The sequence below is a fragment of the Canis lupus genome, chromosome 33 (assembly GCF_048164855.1).
Source record: "Canis lupus baileyi chromosome 33, mCanLup2.hap1, whole genome shotgun sequence".
Classification (NCBI taxonomy): domain Eukaryota; kingdom Metazoa; phylum Chordata; class Mammalia; order Carnivora; family Canidae; genus Canis; species Canis lupus.
Window position 1 is genome coordinate 27,149,062 of NC_132870.1, and position 24,372 is coordinate 27,173,433.

At 35.7% G+C, this 24,372-nt stretch overlaps 2 protein-coding genes across 7 annotated transcripts in view; one reads left to right on the forward strand and one right to left on the reverse strand.

Annotated features, from left to right (window-relative positions):
* TBCK (TBC1 domain containing kinase) overlaps nucleotides 1–4,811 on the reverse strand; it is a 222,120-nt gene extending 217,309 nt beyond the window's left edge. For 2 of the 4 annotated variants that reach the window (XR_012023194.1, XM_072810106.1), the window contains exon 1: nucleotides 4,521–4,811. The gene's annotated coding sequence lies outside the window, so the exon portion shown is untranslated. Of the gene's footprint in view, nucleotides 1–4,137; nucleotides 4,292–4,516 lie in introns of those variants that run through there. The other 2 variants (XM_072810107.1, XM_072810108.1) reach the window with 2 other exon arrangements.
* A 187-nt stretch (nucleotides 4,812–4,998) lies between these two features.
* The window catches only part of AIMP1 (aminoacyl tRNA synthetase complex interacting multifunctional protein 1), a 39,115-nt gene continuing 19,741 nt past the window's right edge, over nucleotides 4,999–24,372 (forward strand). Inside the window, exons 1-3 of one of the 3 annotated variants that reach the window (XM_072810114.1) lie at nucleotides 4,999–5,138; nucleotides 19,454–19,587; nucleotides 21,854–21,967. In XM_072810114.1, coding sequence (XP_072666215.1) covers nucleotides 19,479–19,587; nucleotides 21,854–21,967 — 223 coding nt within the window. In that variant the 5' untranslated portion in view covers nucleotides 4,999–5,138; nucleotides 19,454–19,478. Of the gene's footprint in view, nucleotides 5,290–19,453; nucleotides 19,588–21,853; nucleotides 21,968–24,372 lie in introns of all 3 variants that reach the window. The other 2 variants (XM_072810112.1, XM_072810113.1) reach the window with 2 other exon arrangements.

Consider the following 24,372-nt stretch of genomic DNA (forward strand, 5'->3'; position numbering starts at 1 on the left):
GAGTATACATGAAAGAAAATAAGTAAATTGCAGCAACATTTAGCAGCATAGATGAATCCAGAAATATAATGTTGAATAGGAAAAAACAGCATATAAAATGTATGTCAATATTCATAATATTCAAAAATAAGAAAAGCTAAATAATAAATAATTCAGAAATACATTAATATGATGTAATATATTTTAAAAGTACAGGAATAATAATAATAATAATAATAATAATAATAATAGTAAAACTTGAGAATAGAGTTACCACTGTATGAAAAGCAGGAGTGAGATTAGGGGAGAATCCATAAGAAGCTTCAAAAATCTTGAGTAATACATTAGTTCTTAATCAGTGGGTTAATAGGTGCTCATGTTATTAATATGCTCCATAATTTCTATATTCCATATCTATATATGTGTGTGCTACATATAATGTTTCATATATTCTTTAAAATTCTGAGATGAAAAATATAAAAAATACAATGAACTGTTTTTCCACAAAGGCCAAGAAAGTCAGTAGAGAAAGGACAGTCTTTTTAGCAAATGGTCCTGGAACAAGATATACATGTGGATAAAAAAATTAACTCTAAAAAAAAAAAATTAATTCTATTCCTACTATTATATCCATGGAAATCTGCAATGGATTTTACATCTAAATATAACGTAAAAGTCTATCTTTGCAACCTTAGGGTAGGCAAAGACTTCTTAGGCAGTATTAAAAAAAAAAAAGTGCTAACTATAAAAGACAAACTTGATAAAGTAAACTTCATTGACATTAAAAACATCTGCACAACAAAAGGCACCCTTGAGAAAATGAAAATCCAGGCCAACAATAAGGAAAATGTTATTTATACTTATAAATACATATATATTACATTATATATATATATGCTGTTTTTATCAAATACATGTACATGTATATATGTGTATATATGATAGTAGACTTGTACCTAGAATATATCAACAATGCTTACAACTCAATAATGAAAAGAAAATAAGTCAATACAAAAATAGGCAAAATCTTAAACATATATTTTCCAAAAGAGAACACACAAATAGACAATAAGCATAGGAAAAAGGTCTTAATCATAATTATCAGGAGAATGCAAAATTAAAACCACGAAACCATGCAATTTTACACCTACCAGAATGCCTAAATTAGAATGACTGGAAATACCAAGTGCTGAGGAAAATGTGGAAATGGAGGCTATATATTGCTGCTGGTGGGAATGTAAAAATGACACAAGAACTTTAGAAAACTTTTCGTAAAACTATTCCAAGGTTAAAAATACCCTCAGTTTATGACTCGGAAATCCCACTCCTACTAAATACTTATCAAAGAAAAATGAAAGTAGCTGTCCATAAAACTACTTGTATGAGAACGTTCATAGCAGTTCTATTCACAACATCCCCAAATTGGAAGCAATGAAAATGTCACACAAGTGAAGGTATAAATAAGTTGTGGCTTATTCATCTAATGGAATTCTACTCAACAACAACAAAAAAGAAGCAAACATGCCAAAATATATGTATCTCAAATACATTATGTTGATGAAAGTAGCCCCAGATCAGTTCACATTCTACAACTCCCTTTAAATGTAGTTTCAGAATTACACTTCAAAACTAGAGTGACAAAAATGATACATAGTGCACTGGGCAAGGAAGATGGGATTGGGTAAAGAAACCTAGTTTCTTTTGGAGAGTAGTGAAAATGTTCCACATCTTCACTGGGGTGGTGGTTGTCACATGGATGTTTACATGTATCAAAATTCATCAAACTACTAATTAAAATCAGTGCATTTCAATATATATATACATTTTATCTCATAAAAAATAAAAAAAATGAAATAAAATTAGGAGACTACGAGAAAGGAAAAATTAAAAATGAGTGGTTGGAAATTAAATTATTACCATGTTTTATAGAAGTGTTGGAAAAGAAAGTTGAGACAACTTCTCAGAATATGGAACAAAAAAGCAAATAGATGAAAATGTAAGAGAAAAGATAATAGACATAGTGAATCAAACCAAGAATTCCAAAACCACTTTACAGGAGTTTCAAAGAGAACAGAGGAAAGACCAAGGAGAATAAATTATGAAAGACAGAATAGGAGAAAATTTCCCACAGTTGAAGGAAAATATGTACTTCAAATTAAAAAGGCTTATAATATTAAGGAGGATAAATAAAAATAACCACACCGAGACATTTGTCTTAGCTCCTTTGAATGAATTCATTGCAAGAAGAATAAAGGCATAAGACACGTCATCATAACTTTTCAAACCATCATACAAAACTAAAATTTTTTAATCACTCCAGAGAGTGGTACTGAACAAACAGTTCAGGTACCAACAAATTAAGATTAAGACTGTCATTCTCATCTTTTCATGAGCAATAGTGAAAGAAGACAAGGAAGCCTTGAAAGACTTAAAGAGACATAATTCTGTTTCTATACCCTGCCAAACTACCAATCATAATAGCAAAAAACAATTTACAGCCATACGAACATTAAAAAATAAAATTACCATCCACATATCTTTTATGAATGAATAAGTATCCTTAGGATGTATTCTATCAAAAGAGAGGAGAAAAATAACAGAAGATGTGTGGTTAAGAAACAATGTAACCTACCAAAATATAATATGTTCAAATTAAACAGAAGGTTGGCTTCAAGAGGTACATCTTCAAGCAGAGAAATGGAATAGAAGCTTCTCATACAAAAAGTGAGAGGACATGGTGAAGAAAGCCTGATGGGAGCACTTGGTAAAAAAAAGCACATGTACCTGTCTCCCAAAAGAAAACAGAAAGTCCTTTGTAAAAGTGAGGAAGGTTAAAAACTATATAGGAAGTATGTGATCCAAAAAATAAATTACACTTAACTATGGCATAATTTTTTGTCATCATAGAGGAAGAAAGAAGAAATCAATTTGATGTTAATATTACAAGTCTTCTCCTTAGCGTGGCATAGAAGTCACGAAATTAACACATTGGTAAGGAAATGCATCATGGCATCCTTTTTGGCTCTGGAATTAGAAATACTTACAAAGCCATAGTATTGTAACGCTGTATTGGTTTCTAGCACATAATAAAGCAAAAAAAATATAGTCAAGAAATATAATGTAAATATTACTCAATTGACAATGTATAAGGAAAGGTTCAGATAAGGGAATGTAAAAGTGGTGGATGTAGTTTTTGCAGTGGCAGAAAAGAAGGTAGAGTCATTACTTTCCTCATTTTACCAAATAAGGAGCCAAAATATATTTTTGAAAATTGACATGAAAAAATAATTTTTATACCTTATTTTACATTTATTTATTATAACATTAATCAATATGAAAACTAAAAATTATAATAACTATTCAAAACTTTGGAGAAGAGAGGCTGAGGATTGTATGGGTTACCTTAAGAAGTCAATTAAAAAAAAATGGGCAATTTAACTTATTACTCAACATATAGACCTAAAGTTAGAAAAGGTTAAAAGTGGTCATTTCTGAAAAGGTCTAAGGGTAGGAAGGGAGACACTAAATTGTTGCATTTTATTACACAATCCTTCTATATTATACTATTTGGTTTTCAATTAGGCTGCCTCTATCCAACAACTGAAAAGCAAATAACCAAATATAGAAATTGCAAATTATTCAAAAAGGTAAGACACTAGCGAGCATAAAACATTTCATCAATGTCCCACTTCAACTGCCTTCTAGATGGGTGCACATAAAAAGGCTCACGTATAGGAAATACACACATGGACTTGCTCACATTTGGTGGGTAGGAGAAAACTAGTAAGAAAAAAAAAAAAAAAACAACAGAGCTGAGGTGAGAGATTGAGTAAAAACAACAACGTAAGCAGAGGGAGCGAACATTCATTCATTCAACAAATATCCTGAACCTCGTTCAAGTCAGGTGTTTTTTTCAGCTGCCCGGCCAGGGAGAGTGAATGAGACCATCTCCGCCCTCAAAGAACTTGGGAGTCCGAAATAAGAATGGGGACGGAATAGTACAAAAGCCGCCAACTTCATCATAAATAAAATAGTCCACATATTTCTCCAGCGGGCAAGTAATACTGGTTCGTTTATTGCATGCACCTTCCGTCAAAAAAAGTGGTCTTTGCGCCCCAAATACAAAGAACCAAGGGGCCTTGAAAAGCAACCACTGACCATTCCAATCGTCACCTTCTCCCACGCCGCGGGGGACGTTCCCTCTCAAGCATTGACTAAGCCTTTGAAACCTGAAGCCAAACCAAGGACTTTGTATCGACGGTGGGTATCGGAGAGGTGACTCCACATCCCTAACCTCTTCTTTAAATCTTCCTTTGAAACAGGGATGCCTACAGTCCGTCACCAGGGACTGCAGGGTCAACGTGTGCAGGGGGAAGGCTGACGTTAGCGAGGGATGGGCTCAGAGCCCTGCAGCCCGCAGCTCCACAGGTTGGCTCCTCCTCCTGTGGGCAAGCGGGGCCACTCGCCGCACCTGCCGTTCCTCCACCTCCCGCCAGCCCCACCCACTACGACACACGGAACTGACAAACCCGAATACCTGCCTCCGAGTCTGCGGACGCAGGCGGACACGAAACACAAGGGGATGGAGCTTCTACGCAGGGCCCCAGGTTGTCGCTGTGGCTCTTGCCTCCGCTGCGCTACTGCTTAGTGCACCAGACCCTGCACTTCAGGTGCTTCTACAAAAGAGGCCGCTCCGGGGGAGCGCGGCGATTGCCCTTTGCCTGCGAGCGAGAGCCGCCGAAATTTCCAGCTCGGAATCCGGCCAGGAGCGCGAGTCCCACTCTCTCTCCACTGACAGCTCGCAGCTCTCCCCGCCCCCACCCCCACCCCCACTTCGGCCCGGCCGTTTCCGCTGACCTCACAACCCCCACGACACAACATTGACGAAAGACCCCGACGCCCAGCGTTTTGCCCCTTGCCCAAACTGGTAGCAAACATGTGGCCACCAAGGAAGAAGTACAGGGTGCGGGTGGGGTTATTGGCGAAGGAAACAGAAGATGAAGGGCTTGAAGCGGCTGCACACAGGATCTGGGAGACAGAATTTGGAGTCAAATCCGCGGAGCGCTCAGGCGTTCGGTGGGGACGCCTCGGTGGGTCCTTTCTCACTGCTGTCGCCGGCGGGAGGGCGTTCCTAACTGCTTGGGACCGACGCTGCCCGGGTGAGTCTTCCTGGGTCGTGCTGTCCGCCGATTCATGTGAGTGACGCCCCTGGAGGGGTCCTGGGTAGGCGGGTTGAGATCGAAAGAGTACCCCTCCCTTCCCTTACTCGTCTAGGCGACATAGGACCTGGCCTGCACGTACTAGTGGAAGGTACGCTCATACCAGTGCCAGTCTTGGCATGTGGAGGTAGGGCACAGCTTGGGACCTTTTGAAGGAACCACGTTTGAGAAATGGGATGCGGGGGCTGGGGAAGGGATGCTGCTGGAGAAAAGATGTATTCACACACACACACACACACACACACACACGTTAACTTTCATGTGTGCGCGCGCACCCACGTGTGAAAGGACTGGGGTGGGGTTGGGGCAGGAATTCCTCCTTCCATTAGTTAAACGACCAAGGCTTCGGGTATTGGGTAAAGAAAGAGCAATGAGCGAAACAGAAGCCCCCGACTTCCTGCAGTTCACATTTTATTGTCGAAGACACATAGTAGACAGAATTTTGGAAAGCATGCCATGTTGCAGGTTGTAACAGGCGCTGAAGAGAAAAAGAAAACAATAAAGCAGAGGAAGATACAGTTTGAAATTTTGGTGTGGCCAGGGAAGGTCTCACTGGAAAGATGACTTTCGAGCAAGAGCTTACATCACTGAGAAAACTAACCCTACAGATGTCTTGGGGAACTGCAGTCAGGTAGAGGGACCAGCCGTTGCAAAGGTCATGAAGCGGAAACTCCCCTGAAGAGCAGGGAAGATTGGATTGGAGCTGAGTGAAAGGGTTAAAATTGGAGACAAAAATCATAGAATGAAGAAGTCACGAAGGGTATTGAGGGCACCTGAGTTACTGGAGAGCTTTGAGCAGTGGACCGTCGGATATAATCTGGCTTCCTTTTAAAAAGGATCTTACTGGCAGCCGTGGAGAATAGACTGAAAAGAACAGGGTGAAAGACCAGTTTGGAGGCTTTTATAGTAATCTAGAGGGGACACGATCGTGGCTTCAGTTAGGGGTGTAAGAAATGGCTGGCCAAGTTTTTCGTGCTCTTAGTTTAGGTGTGCAAGAATATTGGTGGATGGTGAGTTAATCTATTTTAATTAAGGTTTTGGGAAGCACTTTAAAAATGTAGTGTGAATTTTGGAGTGGCTAACACAAGTTGAAAATCGTGGCCTTGCCATTTAATATTTGAGTTTATAATGTTTGGATTCAGACGAGTCGTGTAACTTCTCTGAATTTTCCTGTGGAGTGGAAAATGTTATCCCACAAGGTTGGAAATCTCAAATGAGTTCATTTGTAATGTGCCTGGCCCATTAAAATAGTGGCTGTTGTTACTAGCTGTGTTCTTGGATAAGAAACGGGGAAAAAGTACTGAGTGTTTCTGTGGATGGAAAGGGATGGTTAAACCCTATTGAAGAAAATCTGAGAGATCTAGACATACAGTTTTTAAAAATGTTATGCGTGTTTCACTGAACAGAAAGGTTTTCTCTGTTAATGGCCATAGTACCAGAAATATATGGACTGTCTTACCCATCCTTAAAGCCCTCTCGGACCCCCTGTGTTTTTATTAGTAAAGGAGGAGGAGGCATTCTGTTGAGTAAAGAAAACAAAATCAAGAATAAAAACAAATTTCCAGTTATAAAATGAGTAAGTCAGGGATATAATGAATAGCCCAGTGACTATAATTAAAAAAATACTGTATTTAAATGTTTGAAAGCTGGGAGAGTGGATCTTCAAGGTTTTTATCACAAGAAGAAAAATAATTTTTTTAAAGATTTTATTTATTTTGGACAAAGAGAGTTAAGGGCCCACAAGCACAAGTGGGGAGAGGGGAGAGGCAGAAGAGGAAGCCAACCCTGCTGAGCAGGGAGCCTAATGTGGGGCTGAATCCCAGGATCCCAAGAACATGACCTGGGCTGAAGGCAGATGTTTGACTCAGGTGCCCCCCAAAAAATCTTTTGAACTATTTATGGTGAAGGATCTTAACTGGGCTAATGAGATCATTTTGCAGTATATATAAATATCTAGTCATGTTGTGTGTGCATCTAAAACTAACCTGATGTTGTGTCAATTATACCTCAAAAAAATTTAAATAAAAAAAGTAATACAGCCAATAAGTAGCAGAGCTAAAATTTGAATCTATTCCTTGAACACACACCAAATAAAAATAAAAAGAAATAAAAAGAAATAAAAAAAAGAGAAACATTCACAAAAAGAACAGTTTTAGGTTGATTTTCTATATTTTGGCAAAAGTTGCAAAAACATCCCTGGAGTTACTGCCAGTTACCACTGTTAAATGAGTTATCTCTGGGATGCATTGTTCTCAGAATATTTAATTTTATTTACCTTTTTAAAAATTCTGACTTTTGACACGTTTTAAATTGTAATAGTTTTAACCTAGTTCTAAATCGTACCACATTATGTAGCATGGTAATAAACATATTCTTCATATGGGGTGATTTGGCAGTTAGATTACAAAGCAAACAGAGGAACGAAGATTGGAAATTTAGATGAAGTATTTTTTTTTTTTTAGATGAAGTATTGATGGTAGTAGGAAAAACTGATTAAAGTTACTATAGTTTATTAATCCTGACACACATGCTTTTCTCATATTTACTGAAATAGTGGTGCATTTTACAATTGTTGATGTCTTAAAATCACTATGAAGTGGGACTCCTGACATGCTTGTCAGTGACCATACTTATGCATACTTGGTCATAATTGTTAATATTGTCATCGTTTAATTATATATAGTATTGGTATATAGTAGTTGACTTTAATCTCCATTTTAAGTATCCTTTTTATGATGACTTACCATTAAAATGAAAAGTTGCTGTGTATGAAGAAATACAGGGAAATAAAAAGTGATATAAAAATCGGGCTAAATTTAAGAGATTCTTCAAATATTACAGGATGTGTGCTTTTTTCTTAATGGTACATGAAATGACAGAGCATCTAATTGGAGCAATTTTACAATTGGTGGCATTTAGATTTGATAAAAATATAATACTTACAGCATCTAGGAAGAGTATAAACTTCTACCTAACTGAAGTTCTGAAACAGTGAAATCAGGTGTTTTAAGAAGTTAGACACTTCCAAATTGTAGTAGAATTCCTATATTATAAAGTAAAATTGAAAACTTGAACTTAAAACTTCCATTTCAAAGCAATAGCTCATTTTTTTTTAAAGATTTCATTTATTTATTAATGAGAGACACAGGGGGCGGGGGTGGGGAGTTAGAGGGAGAAGCAGGCTCCATGCAAGGAGCCCGACGTGAGACTGGATCCCGGGTCTCCAGGATCAGGCCCTGAGCTGAAGGCGCCCCTAAACCGCTGAGCCACCTGGGCTGCCCAAGCTCATTTGTTTATATTTAATCCCTAACGTTGAAAATGTGAGACAGGGAACTTGTTATTTAAAAGGAATTACTGGATATAATACTGATGAATTTCTGAACTCTACCTCTGAAACTAATAACATACTATATGTTAATTAATTTAATTGAAAAAAAAAAGGAATTACTGGCAATTCAGAATCAGTGAGAAAAGACTACTGAGGAAATTGCTGAGGTAAAGGAAAGTCATTTGGTAATGACAGAAATCTCAGTCTTTTGTATATCTTTTAATGATTAAGATGTTTAAGTTCATGTATTTCATAAAATCAGCCTCAGTTTTTATGGTTAGTGGCGTCTTAAAATAGCTTTTTTCGTAACCAAAATTAATGTTAATAGGCAGAATAATTTAGGTAACACCTTTCAAATTTGTCATAAAAATTAGGTCGTCATTTTTTAAATTTATTAAAGGGGGAAAAAACGTCTATATTTAAACTCTCCAGAAACTCTTACTATCCAAACACAACATAACTTGTGTACTCTTTTTTTCTCTATGTGTTTTACATTTGTAATTACTGTGCGTGCAGTTAAGTATTATTTCTTTTTTCTTCTATGTGTTTTACATTTATATTTACTGTGCATATGATTAAATATTAAACCTGTTCTAATGCCCTAATCATTAAATGAAATTTATAGTACAGATGAAGTCAGTTTTCCCAATTGTTTTAGAGGATACTAGTTCTAATAAATGTTAATAGGTGTTCTTTGGTTAGCATTCTGTGGTTAAACACATTTGGAAACTCTACATAATTATGTCTTCTTTAGAAATTACAGCTTGGAAGTTAAAAGAGCTGACTCCAGAATCAGACAGACAGTAAACTTTAATCCTGTTATTTACTAACTCATCACATGACCTAAGGCAAATTGATTTTAATTCAAGTTTTCTTCTCTGTATAAAATAGTCTTCATATATGATCTATGTAACACATTTAGCCAACTCATGGTAAATACTTTGCTAATGTTATCTGCATATTGTTAATGATAATATTAATAATATTGTTATTTAACAATTATTGTTATAATAATAACAATATTATTAACATTATCATGTGTGAGAATCCCTAAGTCTGTCAGCACATTAAAAGCTCTGGGGAGACTAAGGGAACTTAAAAGTTATGAAATTCAATAAGTACTCAATGTAAAATTGAAAATCACTGTGGAGCGGTTGGCTCACAATAATGAAATGAGCGCTGGGTTGAATGGTATAAGATTTGTCTGAGCTTTAAGTTACTAAACTAGCACTGTTGCCCTAAATAGTCTTGTTTAAAATTTTTTTTTCCAATTTAATGTGTTTACCTCATTTGTCTGAAAGCTTAGTGAGTACAAAGAACATGTTTATTTTTGCTTTTTACTGTAAACTAGGCACATGGCTCAAAATCAGGAAAAATTGGGGTCAGGAACTTAAGTTTTTTTATAGGGGCCTGGCAGGTAGCATAAATGAGACAACAGAGAGTTGTGCACTTTTGCCTTACTTTATTTTTATTATTTTTAAAAGATTTTATTTATTCATGATAGACGTAGAGAGAGAGAAAAAGAGAGAGAAGCAGGCTCCATGACGGGAGTGGGACTCGATCCTGGAACTCCAGGATCATGCCCTGGGCCAAAGGCAGGCGCTGAAACTGCTGAGCCATCCAGGGATCCCCTTTTGCTTTGCTTTAAATGGCACTCACCTTCAACTGTTTTAAACATTGTTAACCCTGAAACACAAAGGCTTCTCTGATCACTGTGGTGATAGTTTGTAAACTCTAGAATTGACTATTGATCAGGACCAAACTCTGAAAAACATAAGGATTTAAAGGGACAAGTCAAGAAAAAGGAGCCCTAGAAGGACATGCCGAAGAAGTAGAAAGTGAAATCAAATGAAAGTATCCTCGTTTTGTAAATTAGGAAAATGAAACAGAGAAGTTATGCAGTTTTGCCAAGGTCACACACAGCCTCCTAGGTATGTCATTCGACCAAGATTTGTTGGCTGTAAATAAGGAAAAAAAAAAAAAAAAAACTGCTCTGGTGTTAGTAATCCATATCTGCATAAACTTCTGCATCCTACTTATATATTTGAAAGTTTAAAGACAGTTAAACAAGTACTAGAAAACCTATTTCCAGAGCGTCTAATTCTAAAAATAAATAACTTAGAATTTGAGAAGTTTGTCAACATATAGATCTGACTACAACCTAATCCAAAATATCTCAAAAGGCACGTTAATTGTGATATCATGAATAATATTGCCAAAATAACCAGTTATCTAGGAGTAAAGAAAAAGTAGAGGAGGAGGGGCAAGATGGCAGAAGAGTAGGGTCCCCAAGTCACCTGTCCCCACCAAATTACCTAGATAACCTTCAAATCATCCTGAAAATCTACGAATTCGGCCTGAGATTTAAAGAGAGAACAGCTACAATGCTACAGTGAGAAGAGTTCAGCTTCTATTAAGGTATGAAGACGGGGGAAAAAAAATAAAAGACATCCAAGGGGGACGGCCCGCGACCAGCCGGGCTAAGGCTGGGGCGAGTGCCTCCAGAAAAAGTGCCCCGTCCTGGAGAAGCAGGAGCTTCACCAATCTTCCCCTGACGGAAGGGAGCTCGCAGGGAGTTAGAGCAGGACCCCAGGAGGGCGGGGATGCCCTCAGGATCCCTGGGACACTAACAGACACCTGCGCCCGGGGAGAGTGCACCGAGCTCCCTAAAGGGCTCCAGCACGCACGGCTGGACCCAGGAGCAGCTCGGAGGGGCTCCGGCAGAGGCTCCACGTGGAGGGGGCTGCGCGGCTCTGGGAGCACCTCGGAGGGACTCAGGCGACGACTCCGTGGAGAGGCAGCTTCCCGCCGGGAGCGCAAATCCAACAGCACAGGCCCCGGAGCACAGGGCGCCGGGGACACAGCCCAGGATCCCGCCTCCCCCCGGGACAGGCAGAGGCCAGGAGGGCCCAGGACAGCAAGGACACTCCTGCCCCGAGCTGAGCAGATCAGCGGCCCCGCCCCGGAGCCTCCAGGCCCCTGCAGATGGAGAGCTCTGTAGTTACTGCGGGAGCTGACTCCACGGCTCCAGAGCTGGCCGTTGCCACTGTGGTTGTTCCTTCTGGGGCCTCACGGGGTAAACATCCCCCACTGAGCCTCACAGTGGCCTCACAGGATAAACAGCTTAAATATCTTTCGCTGAGCAGCTCCCCCAAGTGCTAACACCTGAAAATCACAGCAGGCCCCTCCCCCAGAAGACCAGCTAGACAGACAGTGGAAAAACAAATTATTGACCAAGCAGCACTGGAAAGGTCCAGGGGAAGTCAAGGAACTTACAGTATACAGAATCAGAGGATACTCGCCCTTGTTTTTTTTGTTTGTTTATTTTTTGTTTTGTTTTTGTTTTTTCTTTTTTGTTTTTTTTTGTTGTTGTTTTGGTTTTGATTTTTGATTTCCGTTTGCTTCCCCCCCTTTTTCTTTTTCTTTATTTCTCTTTTTCTTCTTTTTTCTTTTTTTATTCCTTTTTTCTTTTTCTTTCCTTCTTTCTCTTCTTTCTTTTTCTCCTTTTCCCAATACAACTTGTTCTTGGCCATTCTGCACTGAGCAAAATGACTAGAAGGAAAACCTCACCTCAAGAGAATCAGAAACAGTCCTCTCTCCCACAGAGTTACAAAATTTGGATTACAATTCAATGTCAGAAAGCCAGTTCAGAAACACTACTATAAAGCTACTGGTGGCTCTAGAAAAAAGCATAAAGGACTCAAGAGACTTCATGACTGCAGAATTTAGATCTAATCAGGCAGAAATTAAAAATCAATTGAATGAGATGCAATCCAAACTAAAAGTCCTAATGATGAGGGTTAACGGGGTGGAAGAACGAGTGAGTGACATAGAAGACAAGTTGATGGCAAAGAAGGAAACTGAGGAAAAAAGAGACAATTAAAAGACCATGAAGACAGATTAAGGGAAATAAACGACAGCCTGAGGAAGAAAAACCTACGTTTAATTGGGGTTCCCGAGGGCGCCAAAAGGGACAGAGGGCCAATATATGTATTTGAACAAATCATAGCTGAAAACTTTCCTAATCTAGGAAGGGAAACAGGCATTCAGATCCAGGAAATAGAGAGATCCCCCCCTAAAATCAATAAAAACTTTTCAACACCTCGACATTTAATAGTTAAGCTTGCAAATTCCAAAGATAAAGAGACGATCCTTAAAGCAGCAAGAGACAAGAAATCCCTGACTTTTATGGGGAGGAGTATTAGGGTAACAGCAGACCTCTCCACAGAGACCTGGCAGGCCAGAAAGGGCTGGCAGGGTATATTCAGGGTCCTAAATGAGAAGAACATGCAACCAAGAATACTTCATCCAGCAAGGCTCTCATTCAGAATGGAAGGAGAGATAAAGAGCTTCCAAGAGAGACAGGAACTGAAAGAATATGTGACCTCCAAACCAGCTCTGCAAGAAATTTTAGGGGGACTCTCAAAATTCCCTTTAAGAAGAAGTCCAATGGAACAATCCACAGAAACAGGGACCGAATAGATATCATGATGACGCTAAATTCATATCTTTCAATAGTAACTCTGAACGTGAACGGGCTTAATGACCCCATCAAAAGGCGCAGGGTGTCAGACTGGATAAAAAAGCAGGACCCTTCTATTTGCTGTCTCCAAGAGACTCATTTTAGACAGAAGGACACCTACAGCCTGAAAATAAAAGTTTGGAGAACCATTTACCATTCAAATGGTCCTCAAAAGAAAGCAGGGGTAGCCATCCTTATATCAGATAAACTAAAATTTACTCCGAAGACTGTAGTGAGAGATGAAGAGGGACGCTATATCATACTTAAAGGATCTATCCAACAAGAGGACTTAACAATCCTCAATATATATGCCCCGAATGTGGGAGCTGCCAAATATATCAATCAATTAATAACCAAAGTTAAGACATACTTAGATAATAATACACTTATACTTGGTGACTTCAATCTAGCGCTTTCTATACTCGATAAGTTTTCTAAACACAACATCTCCAAAGAAAACTGTAGAAGACTTCTGAAAGAAATTGAGGAAGACAGAAAGAGATGGGAAAACATTCCATGCTCATGGATTGGCAGAATTAATATTGTGAAAATGTCAATGTTACCCAGGGCAATTTACACGTTTAATGCAATCCCTATCAAAAAACCATGGAGTTTCTTCAGAGTTAGAACAAATTATTTCAAGATTTGTGTGAAATCAGAAAAGACTCCGAATAGCCAGGGGAATTTTAAAAAAGAAAACCATATCTGGGGGCATCACAATGCCAGATTTCAGGTTGTACTACAAAGCTGTGGTCATCAAGACAGTGTGTTAGTGGCACAAAACACAGACACAAAGATCAATGGAACAGAATAGAGAATCCAGAAGTGGACCCTCAACTTTATGGTCAACTAATATTCGATAAAGGAGGAAAGACTATCCACTGGAAGAAAGTCTCTTCAATAAATGGTGCTGGGAAAATTGGACATCCACATGCAGAAGAATGAAACTAGACCACTCTCTTGCACCATACACAAAGATAAACTCAAAATGGATGAAAGATCTAAATGTGAGACAAGAGTCCATCAAAATCCTAGAGGAGAACACAGGCAACACCCTTTTTGAACTCGGCCACAGTAACTTCTTGCAAGATACATCCATGAAGGCAAAGGAAACAAAAGCAAAAATGAACTATTGGGACTTTATCAAGATAAGAAGCTTTTGCCCAGCAAAGGATACAGTCAACAAAACTAAAAGACAACCTACAGAATGGGAGAAGATATTTGCAAATGACATATCAGATAAAGGGCTAGTTTCCAAGATCTATAAAGAAATTATTAAACTCAACACCAAAGAAACAAACAATCCGATCATGAAATGGGCAAAAGACATGAAGAGAAATCTCACAGAGGAAGACATAGACATGGCCAACATGCACATGAGAAAATGCTCTGCATCACTTTGCCATCAGGGAAATACAAATCAAAACCACAACGAGATACCACCTGACACCAGTGAGAATGGGGGAAATTAACAAGGCAGGAAACCATAAATGTTGGAGAGGATGCGGAGAAAAGGGAACCCTCTTGCACTGTTGGTGGGAATGTGAAATGGTGCAGCCACTCTGGAAAACTGTGTGGAGGTTCCTCAAAGAGTTAAAAATAGACCTGCCCTACGACCCAGCAATTGCACTGTTGGGGATTTAACCCAAAGATTCAGATGCAATGAAACGCCAGGACACCTGCACCCCGATGTTTCTAGCAGCAATGTCCAGAATAGCCACACTGCGGAAGGAGCCTCAGTGTCCATCGAAAGATGGATGGATAAAGAAGATGTGGCTTATGTATACAATGGAATATTACTCAGCCATCAGAAATGACAAATACCGCCATTTGTTTCAACGTGAATGGAATTGGAGGGTATTGTGCTGAGTGAAATGAGTCAATCGGAGAAGGACAAACATTATATGGTCTCATTCATTTGGGGAATATAAATAATAGTGAAAGGGAATAGAAGGGACGGAGAAGAAATGGGTAGGGAATATCAGAAAGGGAGACAGAACATAAAGACTCCTAACTCTGGGAAATGAACTAGGGGCGGTGGAAGGGGAGGAGGGTAGGGGGTGGGGGTGAATGGGTGACGGGCACTGAGGGGGGCACTTGACGGGATGAGCACTGGGTGTTATTCTGTATGTTGGCATATTGAACACCAATAAAAAATAAATTTATTATTAAAAAATGAAATAAAGAAAAAGTAGGCACTGGTTAACAACTAGTGTGTTTTAGAGTCATTCTTGTTTTATTTTTGTCAAGAAAACTTGATTATTACGAGAAAAATGACTGCAAGCAAAAGTCCTCTCTTTTAATGAGGCTTCCTTTGTAGTATTTTTGTTGATACTGTGGCAGTTAAGGTATTAGAAATAACCTATCACTATAAATTTTGGAAAATTATTGGTTATTGCATAACCAGAGTTTGTCATAAGTAATTAGGAGGTACAGTATATTCAGGTCTTAAATTCATACAGTCTTAAGTTGTCTTAAGTTTGTGATTTCAGTGCATTTTTTTAAGACTTTATTTTTTAGGGCAGATTTAAATTCACAGCAAACTTGAGCAGAAAGTATATAGTGAATCTTAATTTTTTTCTCATCCTTAAATCAGAACATCTTATGTCATTTTCATAAAACAATTTTTCTCTTGGTATTCTTAGCTACTTTGTGCCTTTGGCAAAATGGTATGTATTGGCTCTTGCTGGATTGCTTTGCCTTCTGAGCTAAAGCTGGGAACTAGTACTATTAGTCCTTTGAAGGCTTTGACAAAGCATTCAGAGTGAAGTCTATATATCATTGAGTGTTCCTTCTTTGTGTACCATTTGTTTAAATAATGTTAAGTGTTGCTTTAGAGTTTTTGTAATTATGACAGTATCTATTCCTCGGGGAAGGGACAAAGATTTTTCAGTTGACTGTTGTCTTACTGTATTCCCCTACACAGGAGTCCTTGGATATATTTTGTATACTATTATAAACACAAAATTTAGAATTAATGTAAATATATTATCACCCCCATAGACTGTATACCACTCATAAAGAAATTAAGGTGTGTTTAGCCACATTATATGGTTTCATTCATACAGGGAATATAAAAAATAGTGAGAGGGATTATAGGGGAAAGGAGAGAAAATGAGTGGGAAATATCAGAGAGGGAGACAGAACATGAGAGACTCCTAATTCTGGGAAACGAATAAGGGGTGATGGAAAGGGAGGTGGGCGGAGGAATGGGGTGACTGGGTGACAGGCACTGAGGGGGGCACTTGATGAGATGAGCAATGGGTGTTATATGTTGGCAAATTGAACTCCAATAAATATTCCAAAAAAAAAAAAAAACGGTGTGTTTAGCCAAATTATCTAAATATATTTTTAATATTAATGTGTATAATTTATATTTTTATTATTTGCTATGTTCTTAACCTTTAAGAAAATGTAAAAATCATACCTAAAGATCTACAAAATATCATGCCTATAGGAACCCACACTACTGTGAGCTTCTTAAAGTTGGGGATTGTACATACATCCTTTTTTGTGTTCCCAAAATTGTGCTTGATGCCTGTCATTTTTCAGCTACAGTTCATAGTATTCTATATAAGGAGAACGTTCCTTATGTACCTCATGGTGTTGTGGTAATTAAATAAGTTAATATTGTGAAGTGCTTAGGAAAGGACCTGGCAAATACTAAAGACAAATGAAACAGTAGGTATTATTATTACCCAATAATACCTATCAGGAAGTTTGAGATGGCTTCTGTCATCCACAATTATTTTATATATATTTGAGTGGTTTATTAGGATCACTGTCTTCTCTCTCTGTTCTCAACATTTTAAGACTTCATGGCATATAGGGCTCCTATGTGCCGTAGTCCTTTAAGTATCAGACTCTTAATTTTGCTTCAGGTCTTGATATCAGGATTGTGACATGGAGCTACACATCAGGCTCTGTCTCTCTCCCACACCCTGCTCCTGCACTTTCTATCTCTAAAATAAGTAAATAAAATCTTTTTTTTTTTTTAAGGCCTTCATGGCTTAAGTATGTTTTTCAGTAACATTTCTCTTTCTTACTAACATGTTTTTCCTTTATTTTTCATGTTTTATTTATATACTTTGGCTAAAAATGAATCCATGTTTACTGAATATTTCAAGTGATAACATTTCTCAATCCTAGTTTTATTTCAGTTTAGAGCTAGACCTTAATCTATGTATTTGTAGAGTTACAGCCAAATATATAAATTTTATTCCTTTTATATACATAATAAATATATAAAATATAGAGGTACACATTTTTCATCAGTATCATTCAAAGTATTACCACTTCCTCTTATCTTACTGTTTCTTCTTAGTGGCTCTATGTATGTGTTTAATATTTACAGCTCACTTTTGTAACTGTATTTTGCAGATAGTTAATAGATTTATCAACTCAGTAAGATTGTATCTGTTCTTTCCCTTAGCCTAGGTTTCATGATCTCTATTTTGTGAATTATTGTGAGTCTTAGTTTTGAGATTTTTTTATGTGAGTCAGGACACGAATTTCATGTTTTGCTTTATTACCACCTTAGCTGATACTTGTGAAATGACTTTGTACCCATTGGCAAATTCACAACACTTACACTTACTTAAATCCATTTGTTTCTGGCAGCCCAAGTGGCTCAGCGGTTTAGTGCTTCCTTCAGTCCAGGACCTGATCCTGGGGACCTGGGATTGAGTCCCACGTCGGGCTCCCTGCATGGAGCCTGCTTCTCCCTCTGCCTGTGTCTCTGCCTCTCTCTCTCTCTCTCTGTCTCTCATGAATAAATAAAATCTTAAAAAAAATCCATTTGTTTCTTATCAGTTATTTACTAGGGATTTTTCTAAAGCATATCATTAAGATCACATTTATTTTAATATCAAATTTTTCTTTGCTATAAAAATAAAAGCTAACAAATTATGCTAAATCAAATACTCATTACTTTTCTAGGGATAGCTATTTTCACATATTGAGTATACTTGATTGCTATGTTAGACTAAATAAAGACATTAAACTAAAAGAATGCTGTAAGGAGGATACTAAAAGTCCAGAAGAACATAGCTTTTTGTTTGTTTGTTTGTTTACTTTAACTTTCTTCATCTGTTAGTTTGTATTTTTCTCTAAAATTCTAAAACAACATTTGAGGAACAATAACAATATTCAGTATTCATGTTGTAAAAATTGGCTAAATATAAAGCTGGTTATCTTCATTTTCAATTTTTGTATTTTTTTTGCCTGTATTTTTTTAAACTGTTAAATAATAGCTCATATAGAAAATGAGCAGTTTACTATGTACTTTTTCAGATTAACTTCATTTATATTTTCTTCACTTACTACCATTTTTATTTTTTTCAGTTTTTTTTAGTGATTCTGTATTATAAATTGTCAACTTTAGCATAAAGTTTTTTGAAAATTGGTTCTTTTTTTAATTAAAAGGTAAACATTTCAGAATGTTCCTTTTTATACATATCGCATAATTTGAAATGTTCAAATGATCTTGTATTTGTTCATTATTAGCCAGTTTTTTCCTTTATCAAAAAATTTCACCATTTTATTGTATATCGCTTGTTTAAAGTCAGAATTACTTCAGCAACGTTTGTCTCATTACATTTTGTATTATAAATTGAAGCTAAACAGGTAAAAAAAGAACAATTTGTAGTATTAATGATTAATCTTTTTGTCAGTGTTACTATTTAATAGCAGTTTAAACTATAACATTGTGAGCTAACCTCAGAATGTTTGCTTATATGCATTTTTCTGCATAATGACAGGATGTTTTCTAATTTCTATGAATTATTATAAAATTAAAATCATAACTTTAACAAGGGTCACAGTATATATGCTGACATTTCTGAGTCATTAATATTGATATGTTCTTAATTGATGACATTTTTCTTCTTTCCTAATCCATGTGTTTCTTCTTAAAATTGTACATAGTTAAACAGTAGAAATATCCAATATATAAAAAATAACATGTAAAGAGGGAATTCAGCAATTCTTAACTTTGGAACACTTCTAGTTTAGTTAAGGTTATTGTTATTCTTTTAGTATTTTTGTTTTGTCATGTTATTCAGCTGCATTTTATTATTTATTTATTTATTTATTTATTTATTTATTTATTTATTTATTTTTTATTCAGCTGTATTTTAAAGCTTTCCAACCTAAAATGTGGTTAAGTAACATCTTTTTTGCATTTAGGGAAAAAAAATTGCCTCTTCCAAACATATTGAGAAATTAGTTGTTTAACATTTCTTCCGTTTGTTTGGTTTATTGCTGTGTATAGGAAAAGTGTTTTTCCTAGTGTATTGATCTGTTAGAGTAGAAGATGGTTTTCCTTTCAGACTCCTTGCTTATACTGTCCTGTACAATAAATTATTCCTTCTACAGTGTTATTTACCACTTATGTTTTTCACTTAGGATTTCCTGCCGTTTCTTGGCAAAAATGGCAACTAATGGTACTGTTCTGAAGAGACTGGAACAGAAGGGTGCAGAAGCAGATCAAATTATTGAATATTTAAAGCAGCAAGTTGCTCTTCTTAAGGAGAAAGCAAGTAAGATTTTGCATTTTTGAAGAAGTTACTTAAAATGAATTCCTATGTTGACGGGACAAAAACTGTGTTTACCCCCATAAATTTACTTCATCATCTTGATCATAACTTTTAGATTCCTTTAATATTTTCATTTTGAGTAAAATGATTTTCTGGGATTAGGATAAATTAGAATTGGTATATAGTGAATGTAATGTAGAGAAAACAACGTATTATTTTAAGAATGCTAAAGGAAAATTAATGTTTAAAATAAGTTAGTTATAAAATTAGAATTTAAAATGAAGAAAATTGGATAAAATCAAATATGAACTCAAATTTATCTCTTCTAAGAATATACACTTGTATCACCCTCTGCTAAAGCATTTTCTGAAATGATTTTTCATTTTTTCCAATACTTCTTTAAGTTTACATAGAAATTGCTTATGTACAAAAATATGTACAAAAATAACATCTGAATTTCTGCTTTTAGGATTTACATTAATTTTTGTTTACTTAAAAGCAATTTCTCAATGGCTAATGTTAATGATATAATGAACATTCCCAAATCTTTTACAGTAACAAATAGAAATCAATGATTTTCTTTGCTGTATAAGATTGTGAATGGCTTACAGAATCAGTTCCTCTTCAAAATAATTTTTCTTTATTTTCTTTATTAATTTTACAATACTACTTTAATTATTTCTTTTTTATAATGTTTTATAAGTGTTTTTTTCTTAAAATTCCCATCAATTTCTCTTATTTAAAATTTTTAATATTGTTTTCCATTAGTAAGATAAAGAAAGAGATTAATCAGTGCTTCTGTGAATTTTTTTTTTCAGATGGATGGCTATTAGTGGCTATTAGCTTGACTAGCATTTCATTTTTGCTAATTGAAATAAAAAGGAACCCTCTTATATTTATTGTATATTTATTCTTTACCTTTATTATTATTTTTTGTAGCCTATCTTGGTTGGTTCTCAGTCTCATTGTTCCTGTATTATAGTAAATATTTCATAAAATCTCTTAATACTCTGTAAAGAAGATATTTCTTAGATAAAATGATCTACCTATACTCTTAATTTCAAAACATACAGTAACTATGTAATATATAGGAAAATTAAAAAGAAAGTAATTTATAAATAGTAGTAATAATAAAAATATGCATTTTAATGAGTAAATACTTAGGCAGGACTGTCCTACCAGGCATATGAGAGAGTCATATGCAATGTGGTTCCCATACATGGAATCACCAAGAATGCAATAGAAATGCTAATTGGTATGAGTGTGTATTTAGTCTGCCTTTATGTAGGCAAGTCTGATGCCAGAAGCAACTTTCAGTTGTGCTATTTATTTACTCAGAATGGTGGATAATTCTTAGGGAAAACTGTGAACAAAACAAAGTAGAGTCTGCTCTTGATTTATATGATACCTGATTTATAGAAAATTCAGGGTATAATGAAAATGTTTAATAATATTTTGTGTTTATTTATAAAAAATAGAGTCTAGGCTCAAATAACAGGATTTTTACCTACACAAATGTACAATGGGTTACTAGAAAATTCTGCAGAATGTGAGACAGCTTATTATTTCAGAGGTGTATCTAGCATATTTCAGGATATCTGACATTCCTGACTTCTGCCCATTAAATGCCGACATGACTCTATTATTTGTGACAACCAAGAATACCCCCACAGATTTTAAAAGTCCTACCTAGGGAGCAGTATCAATCGCACTGAGAATCATTGGTTTTCTTTTATTCTTTTGTATGCCCTATTGCTCACCTTTAACACACATATCATATTTTGAGGAAATCTTTGAAGCTATTTCACTCATTGAACGTTTGGCCAGCTCAGTCTGAGACATTAGGAGTAAAAGATTATTCAGGTACTTTTAAAAGGTAATGATTAAAAAGAAAGAATAAGAATAGTTTTTTTTATGGTTTGCTATTAGATCTTGGCTTTAAAAAAACTAATGTGTCTAATACTTGCCTCATGCTGATAGTTTATGGTTGACACTTTTAGTCTGTTTCTTAAGTTGTCGTTAGCATCTTTATGGAAGCTAGGAAATGATTCATAAGCAAACTTTTCTGGTCCATTATTATTTCACAGATAATCTCTTTTTCTCTTTTGTCATGTTTTCTAATAAATACTAAATGATATAAAGGAATTGGCAAACATTTGGTTATTGGTATTATCCTAATTATGTTAATATAGCTATGCCCTTCAAGTAGTATTATAAGAAAACTTTTAGAAAACATGGCTATATCTTACTAAGATTTTCTTAATCCTAGTTTTGCAGGCAACTTTGAGAGAAGAGAAGAAACTTCGAGTTGAAAATGCTAAATTAAAGAAGGAAATTGAAGAATTGAAACAAGAGCTAATTCAGGCAGAAATTCAAAATGGAGGTGATTAAATATAGAAATAATAGGTTATTTTGATTTATGATAATAGTATTATATCCTTGATTGTTAAATTAGATATTATGCTTGATTTTTCATGTTATCTCCGCAGTAGCCCTTCTCATGCAATCATCTTCTTTTACAGAAGAGGAAATGGAGACTTAGAAAAGGCAAATGATCTTGCCTGAGCTCATGCAAAAAAGTGCAGACCTATGCTTTTAGTGATGTTGAACATGTTTTCATGTGTTTGTTGGCCATCTGTATGTCTTTGGAAAAGAGCATTATTCTGGCATTCCTGACTTCTGCCAATTCATGTGCCTGTGCCTGAATTCATTGGATTATTATTTTTGTTTATTTTTGGTGTTGAACTATAAAGTTCTGTGTGTATTTTGGATATTAAGCTCTTAGCAAATATATCATTTGCAAATACCTTCTGTCATTCAGTTGGTTGCCTTTTTGTTTTGTCAATGGTTCCCTTTGCTGTGGAAAAGCTTTTTATTCTGGTATAGTCCTAATAGTTTAGTTTTGTTTTTGTTTCCCTTGCTTCAGGAGACATATTTAGAAAAATGTTGCTGTAGCCAATGTCAAATTACTGCCTATGTTTTTTTCTAGGAATTTTATGGTTTCAGGTCTCTATGTCTAGGTCTTTATCCATTTTGAGTTTATTTTGTATATTGTGTAAGGAGTTTCATTCTTTTGCATGTAGCTGTCCAGTTTTCCCAACACCATTTGTTGAAGACTTTTTTCTGTTGTATATTGTTACCTCATCAGGGAAATCCTATTGTATGCCGGAAACTAATAGAGAGAGCTATATATTAATTATACTTGGATTTAAAACAACTATGCTTTTAATCTCTGTGCTATATACTTCAACTTGATCATCACTGTTCCCTATTAAATAGTTATTGAAAATAAGTTGTAATAATATGTAGCTGACATTTATTACGTTTTACTATATGCCAGGCACTGTGTGCAAAGTGCTTCATGTACATTATATATTTTATCCTTGATATTTTGTGTATACAGATGTCCTTGTTTTATACATGAGGAAATAGAAGCTTACGAGTATAAAGTAATTTGCCTGAAATCATAATTTTTAAGTTAGCCAACTCAGCATATAATTATAATTTCAAATATTATATTGGAAATAAAAATTTTAAATTTACTGAATTATTTTAAGGGAATCTAAATAAATTTACATCATTTTAAAACAACGATAATAATAGCTCCATTACAATTTCAAAGTACTACACAGAAAGGCATATAATTGTATTATAGAAAATCCTTCCTAAGTGAGTTAAGGAGGCCCAAGTATGGTGAAAGTCTCTTACTACTTCCTTTTGAACTATCCTGTCAGTGAGTGAATTATTTTGAATGCTGTAGTATGAGCTCTATCCCTAGTGAGCTAGACAAAATTAAAGAAAAATCAATGTGTGCTTACAACTATCAACTAAAGAGAATATCATTTGTCAGTGGAAGATCTGATCCTTTCTAAGACAAGGAGATTTGGAATACAGGTATAGAATTAAACAGTTTAAATATTAACAATGTAAATTACTTTTCATTTTATCAGTTCTAAAAGATTGCCCTGGAATATTTTAAACTCTGATCTTTTTAATGAAGTACTAAAGCAGATCAACAATTTGAATTAATGTATTGCATTCTGTTGAATGGTGAAACATAAAATAAGGGTAGGGTAGATGGAGTGTCACATTACTAAAAGAAGCAAGAGCCTCCAGAGAACTTAAAAATACCTCAGAAAAGTGGTCTGAAAATTGGCCAGAATTTAAGCCACATCAAAATCCCTCACAGGATTATGTTTTTCCATACTCACTAGGCTATGAGAGTGTTTTTAACATTGCTGAAGAAGTTTTCTTCCTTAAAAAAGTTGTTTTTTTGACATAGAATTATGGACATGTCTCTCCACTAATTCTGATATTAAAATGACTATTATTTAAACACTTTCCCAGTTGTTTGTGCAATATAAAAGAAAACCTGAGTGAAATGCATGCTATCTTGCCAAACTATGAAAGGATAGTCTCAGAAGACAGGCTGCTTGAGTAGAAATTCTTATTTTCCTACTGACTGTGTGTATGATGGGCCACTTTTTTAACTTCTGTATGGCTCATGTTGATCATCTGTAAATAGGGATGTCAATAGAAATTACTGCTTTTGGTGAATTTATGAGAATTACAAGAGTTAATTCATGTAAAGCAGTTTAAAAAGTGTCCGGGACATAGTCCATAATAAATATTAGTTATTGTTGTTATCTATGTTTTTCTCAGTTATTAGTGATTAAATGAGAATCGCTTATTTAACTTTTATCTTGGTTAAAATGTACTTAATTTCTTGGCAGCCATTCTACAGTCTTGGTAGAGACTTGATAATCAAATGCAGTGAATTTTTCTTTC